Source organism: Pollachius pollachius (genome assembly GCF_949987615.1).
Source record: "Pollachius pollachius genome assembly, chromosome: 19".
In the NCBI taxonomy this organism is placed as follows: domain Eukaryota; kingdom Metazoa; phylum Chordata; class Actinopteri; order Gadiformes; family Gadidae; genus Pollachius; species Pollachius pollachius.
In genome coordinates this window covers 14416379-14423156 of record NC_136952.1, presented here as the reverse complement: position 1 = coordinate 14423156, position 6778 = coordinate 14416379, and the positions used below count along the sequence as shown (strand labels likewise).

The following is a 6778-nucleotide window of genomic DNA, read 5'->3' as shown; positions in this document are numbered from 1 at the left end:
AAAGCTGGTTTATTATAGACGTTGATTTAAAAGGATACATGACTGGTGCTCAGTGTTCTCAAGGAGATAGTATTTGTGTGGTGCTGGCTGGTTCAACCCGCACAACTGTTGCGCATTACTCAATGCGCAACAGGTGTGTAGCCTTACCCAGCCAGATGACGCTGCTTAGGCCAGCCAGTCCCCACAGACACTCCCACAGTGTTTTCAACACTTTCCCAGTCTAAACTGGTCGAGATTGACTTTCTCTAGTAACCCTCAGTGATGCTCCACGCTGCTCTCTCCTCCCTAGTCGCCCACAGCGATGATCATCACTGCTCACTCCCCTCCCAGTAAACCTCAGTGACGCCCCTCTCTGCTCCCTCCTCCCAGGAAGCTGGAGGCGTTCATCTACGACGCGGCGGTGCTCAACTACATGGCGGGGAAGGATGAGGGCTGCAAGCTGGTGACCATCGGCAGCGGGAAGGTGTTCGCCACCACGGGCTACGGCATCGCCCTGCAGAAGGACTCGCGCTGGAAGAGGCCCATCGACCTGGCCCTGCTGCAGTTCCTGGGAGACGGTGGGTGGCGGGTCGCCTTGTCTGGACCGTCCTGGTCCACACGCTTCGGTCGTGCGATTACTAGCTGCCCTCGGCTGGGCGGCTATCGGATCCCACAAAGCTTTTGTCTCAGAGGAGGGGAAGCATCTTGTTCTCTGAGGGAAGCCTTCTGTGCGTGCTTCTGCTCGTCTTTTGCCAACGGCACATTAAACGTGCGTCGATCGGGCTGGTGATTGCTGCACTTTCCTCGGGCGCTTCCATTGTTTGGAAATTCTGCAAACTTGTGCATCGTGAGCTGAAACCCCCTCTCGCCGAGCTCTGATTGGTGCTTGCCGTTTCATGTTGTTAGGGAGAGGCGTTCAAGTACTTGAGGCCAGATTGATCTGCAGAGATTGACACACTGTGAGCTGGGGAGATAAGGTCTCGGCATTGTGTAAACTACAGAGATCCAATGCAACGCGATAATATCTTAACGTTACGGGTCTGAACCTTCCGGCCCATTGGGCTTTCCGTACTCGAAGAGGAGAGAGGTTTCTCTTCCCTGGATCTGGGGTAAATTCCCCCCTTGCCTTTCAGAGGTCTCAGGGTTAGTGTGTGTTTTTTGCGTCGTATTGTGGTACCGTTATATGTCTGCACCATCCGTCACCTACTGCACTCCTAACTCCCTGACAAGAGGAATCGAGTTTGTGTGTGTGTGTGTGTGTGTGTCATCGTGTGTGTTCCGTCTCTCGAGTGTCCCCTGCCCCCCAGAGGGTTGGGGTTAGTGGGCCGTCATATAATGTGAGCCTGGGCAGTCATTTGTGACTGACACCTCATAGGCTGTATCATTTACTTGACCTGACCCAGCTGGAAGTGATACAATACTGTGAGATATGATACAATGCAACGCTATGTACAGATAAGGTAAAATAGTGAATTCTACAGCAGAGGGATAAGGCAGATGTCAGATGTGAAACATGTTTGATGCGATGTGATGTAAAGAGATTTAAGACACGCTTACCTCAAGCTGACACGCTTTCGCCCACGTTTCGTCTTTTCCTTTTATTCCTAGTTTTACTTTGTGTTATCACATGAAAAACACATCAAGTAGCACGAATCATGAAAGATGAGCTACTCTCTCTCTCTCTCTCTCTTCCTAGATATATCTATATATAGATATATCTACCCAACATGTGTGGACATATGGAATCTGTCAACCATAGAATTGGAACCAGTTCATGTGGCTGTAGCACCAGGAGGGTGGCGGCTTATTGGGTAGAGTTAATATCCTTCGGGGACAGCAGGGAGTGTCACACACACACACACACCCGCACACACACACACCCATACACACGCACACACACACACACGCACGCGCACACACACGCATGCGCACACGCACACACACACACACACACACACACACACACACACACACACAAATGAAACCAGTCACGTTCCTCCTCTACAGCCCTCATCTCGTACTCATGCTCTCGTACTCTCACGCTGTGGTAAGAGTATGATGCCATACTTTATGGCCCGCGCTGGTGTGACAGAGACGCCGGGATGGATGCCAATGGGGCCAATACAGCTGACTCCGAGGCGATGGGAGCAATGCACTGTTACATGGTTGAGTTCCCAAAAAAAGAAGTTAAAACATGTCGGTTCAACTCTCTCTCCCTCTTTCTGCTCACACCCAAAGTCCAGCCAACTATTTCCATCAATCTTTTAAGTTGAGTCTAATTCACTTTTCATTCATTCATCCATCTTTGAATCCATTCATCCATCTATCATCATTCATGCGTTCATCCATCCATCCACCGATCCATCAATCTTTCTACCTACCTATCTATCTTTCTATTCATCCATACATTCATCCATGTATTAATAAATCCATCCATCCATCTATCTATATTTCTATTTATCCATCCATTCAATCATTAATCCAACGGTCCAACCCTCCATCTTTTGATCCATCCATTCATGCATGCATTCATCCCTCCCTCCCTCACTGGATCCATCCATCCATTAATCTACTCATCCATTCATAAATATCCCTCCTTGCATCCATGCCTGCCCCTCCATGACTTTACCCCCCCCTCTCGGCCCGTTCAGGGGACACCCAGCGCCTGGAGACGGTGTGGCTGTCGGGCATCTGCCAGAACGAGAAGAACGAGGTGATGAGCAGCAAGCTGGACATCGACAACATGGCGGGGGTCTTCTACATGCTGCTGGTCGCCATGGGCCTCAGCCTGCTGGTGTTTGCCTGGGAGCACCTGCTCTACTGGAAGCTACGCCACTCCCTGCACAAGTCCCACAAACTGGACTTCATGCTGGGCATCAGTAGGGTGAGCGACGGACGAGGCGCATGCAAATTGATTCCAAAGGCCTGGAAGACGACTGGTCTGATTGGGCTAAAGAAGGGATTTGATTGGTTCAGAGAAATGCAGAGGCTCCTACACAGACACATTCAGACATCATGATACAATTTCTGTTTGTTTTTAAAGAAACCAATGGAGTAGTTGTTTGATGAACCGTTAGCTCATCAAATAAGACAATTTGTTTTGTTAATTTTTTTTCTCTTCACTGTAATTATGTTTTTCTGCTCTATACGCAAAACAAATTACTGCTAATGGTTCAACGTTTGCATATAATTACGTAGCATTATTCTCAACCGTAACAGACACTGTTCAAATATTTATATTAGCGAGAGTGGGATGAACACGTCTATTAGTGAGAGGAGACTTGAATTGTTTGCGTATTCTGCAATATATTGCTTTCTCATAAAAAATGTATATTGTTCTATTTATGGAAGCAGCTCGATTTTTAATCTCAACACCCCGTGGGTCCCAAACTGCAGTTTGGTTGTTGGTGTAGATGGACCAAAGTCGCTCCTCTCAATGCAATGATGCCCGCGGCCCTGTGTGTGTGTCTGTGTGTGTCTGTGTGTGTGTGGTGTGTGTGTGTGTGTGTCTTTGTGTGTGTGAGTTTGTTTGTGAGGGGTTTCATCAGATTAGCCGTTAAATGATAATCTGATCTTTAATCCTCATGGGGGGTCCCACGGGCCAAATTTAATTTGTCGAGTTCTCCATCGGCTCGCTGTACACAGAAAGCCGCAACAGCTGATGTGTGTGTGTGTGTGTGTGTGTGTGTGTGTGTGTGTTAGTGTGTGTGTGTGTGTGTCAGTGTATGTGATAATGTTTCTGTGTGTGTGTGTGTGTGTGTGTGTGTGTGTGTGTGTGTGTGTGTGTGTGTGTGTGTGTGTGTGAGGGTGTTGATGGACTCACAAATTTGTTGGGTAGGGATAATTTCAGTTCCCAAGGCGCTATAGTCTATCACCTAGGGAGCAAATAATGGAATTCTGGGGTAGAACAAAAAACGAAACAAATACAATCTTGTATCTTACTTGGCCGGGAGGCACATGACTAACAGCCATCATCTCAACTTGAATGCATGTTGTATTCTTTTTCATCTTCTGCGGCCCTGCCTAGCTCCAACCGGAGCAAGGCGTTAACCCTGCCGGGGTTGGCGGTTCCATCTCCCAGGCTGAGACCTGAGCCTGGTAAAAGCATCCACTAGCCATGGTCGTTTGACACTCACCTGCGTTCTCCCTCCCCTCCCAGGGCATCTACAGCTGCTGCAACGGGGTGGAGGACCCGGGCCGCTCCCCGGGCCTGGCCAACCCCGACCTCACCTCCAACTACGCCCAGGCCAACGTGCTGAAGATGCTGCGCACCGCCAAGGACCTGGTGTCCACCGCCAACGTGGAGAGCTCCCTGGACAACGCCACCAAGACCATCGAGCACTGGAGCCGCCACGGGGGCCCGCTGCCGCCGCCGGCGCCGCCGCCGCTCCGGTCCATGCAGGTGGCGGGGGACCCGGGGGTCCCGGGGGGCTTCGCCTACGTCACCGAGAGCCGCTGCGCCCCCCCGCCCCAGCACCGCCCGCTCAGCCCGCCTAGCCGCGCGGCCGCCTCGCTGAAGCAGCAGAGGCCCACGCCGCTGCGCTACACCCTGCCGGCGCGCTCCGCTTCCTGTCTCTACGACAGGCCGCTTCCCGTGTCCAGCCTGAGCAGCCCTCTCCTGGGGCCCGGGGAGCGCCCGCTGCCCCACCAGCCCTACCCCTACCAGACCACGGGCCGGCTGCCCCACCAGCAGCACCCCTACCAGACCACGGGCCGGCTGTACGTGGACGACCACCCCCGCTCGCCCTTCATCCCCTACGCCGAGCTCCAGCTGCCCGACATCTACGCCTCCCACCCGACCCCGGGCCTGGCGCCCCCGGACCAGCCGCCGCCCCACGCCAGCTTCTCCAGGAGGAAGAGGCGCTCCAAGAGCTTCCAGTGCGAGGACCTGGGAGACGACCGCAGGGGGCTGAAGGACCTGGAGCAGCGGGGCAAGCCCCCCGTGTATCCGTCGGAGCTGAGGGCCAACCACCTGCTGGACAACCACCTGTCGGCCCCCAGCGTGGACTGCCTCTACCCGGGGGAGCTGTTCCGCCCCGAGGTGGAGAACTACGGCTCCTGGCCCCCGGAGGAGTTCGTGCTGCGGGGCCGACGCCGGCAGCGCCGGCCCTCCTTCCTCAAGGCCACCTGGGGCGGCGAGCGGATCCGGCAGCACGACGAGTCGCCCTCGTCGCTCTCACTGTCGGTGTCCAGCCAGTCGGCGCTGCCCGACCTGTTCCCCTGCGGCCTGGCTGCCCCCACCGCGCCCCCCAAGACCTACAGCCCGGCCCCACTGCGGAACAGCGTGTGTCTGCCACGGAACCAGACCTACCTCCACATCCGGCAGGACCAGCGCCGGCCCAACGGCCGCAAGGGCCAGAGGCTGCGCTACTCCCAGTCCACCCACCTGCCCACCTACGGGGAGGCGGTGAGGCACGCCGGGGGCCTGGGGCTGGGCATGGTGCGCCGGGCCACCAGCATGCTCAGCAGACAGTACTCCCACTACCTGAACTCGTACCCGGGGCCGCCTCTCTACCACGGGCCCCTGGACCTGCAGCCCCACGCCCCGGCCCCGGGGGGCCAGCCCAGCCCCGACCAGGTGTGCCAGATGCTGGCGTGCGGCGGGGGCCGGTGTGGCAGCCAGCAGCCCCTGATGTACCAGGACAGCCTGTACGGGGCCTATGGTGCCTACAGGCTGTGTCAGGGGTCTCAGAGCGGGCTGGAGGCGGGGCTGCCGGGACTGGCCCCCGAGGGGAGTCCCTGTGGGCAGAGGCCCTGGAGGAGGGTGTCCAGTCTGGAGTCGGAGGTGTGACCCCGCGTCAGCCAATCACGAGCGGCGGAACACGATGGACTTCCGTGAAGTGATGTAGAACTAGGGACCCTTCTGACAAGACATAGGTGATGTCAATGGGTACATATGAAACAAAACGGATTGGTTTTATTTATCGTTGTATTTTTGTATGATGATTGAATGGCTATTGTGGTCGGGGTTTTGAAAGCAATAGGTCCTGTGATTCATTTATCGATTTTAATGTATTAATTTCAATGACATTTCCAACTGATTCTTTTGTCAATTTCATAAGGTATACATTTTAAGAAGGGAAGAGTGGCGTTCAACAGAGTTTAGTTTTGGAGAGAGAAAGCAAAATCCGGACTGGAACATGTATTCCAGAAAACACACCTCTAGATAGTTAGGTCCATAAAAAGTCTCCCAGGGGTCAAACGTTACGTAGTCACCATTAGGATTCGGAGAGAGCTTCACCCTCTACGAATTCTTCCCCCCCTTAGCCTGATTGATTGGCAGCTTTCCTGTTGCATTCTGGGAGATATCTTTTTCTGAACAGTAACGATGCGCTGAGATCGACCACCACAGCACCGCCCACGTTGGCTCACCAAACGAGACCTCCAGAGGTTAGAAAAAGAATCAAAGGCTCATCACACTTTACACTTGATTGTACAATTCCCCCGTTCAGCCCTAGGCTGCTGTGTACTTAAACCACCGACAGATAGACATGCTCAGTGGACCAGAGGAACCACTGGCTGTACCAGGGAACAACCTAACCTTATAAGGGGCAGCAACCTGGCACTTGGTGTGGCATGTCTTTTGAAGAGTCTCTTGTTGTGTGTATGGAAATATTATAAAAAGCGAATTGAAATTTGCTTCCAAATGTGGCAAAAATGATCAAACATAAAAGTATAACACGTTTCTATATAAATGAATCGTAACCTTAAGCACATATATCCAGGAAGGGAGCGATGCTGTTGTTTGGAATGAGATCCTCGTTTTGAATTGTTAAAGTGTGTGTATTATAGTAGGATG

The 6778-nt window shown here is 53.3% G+C and overlaps 1 protein-coding gene across 1 annotated transcript in view; it reads left to right on the top strand.

Moving 5' to 3' along the window:
• The window catches only part of grin2cb (glutamate receptor, ionotropic, N-methyl D-aspartate 2Cb), a gene marked incomplete at both ends in the record, with an annotated part of 44693 nt that extends 38923 nt beyond the window's left edge, over positions 1 to 5770 (top strand). The window contains 3 exons of the mRNA XM_079756841.1: positions 370 to 557; positions 2631 to 2863; positions 4139 to 5770. Of these exons, the coding sequence (XP_079612967.1) occupies positions 370 to 557; positions 2631 to 2863; positions 4139 to 5770 (2053 nt within the window). The remainder of the gene's footprint in view (positions 1 to 369; positions 558 to 2630; positions 2864 to 4138) is intronic.
• Positions 5771 to 6778: the final 1008 nt, after the last annotated feature.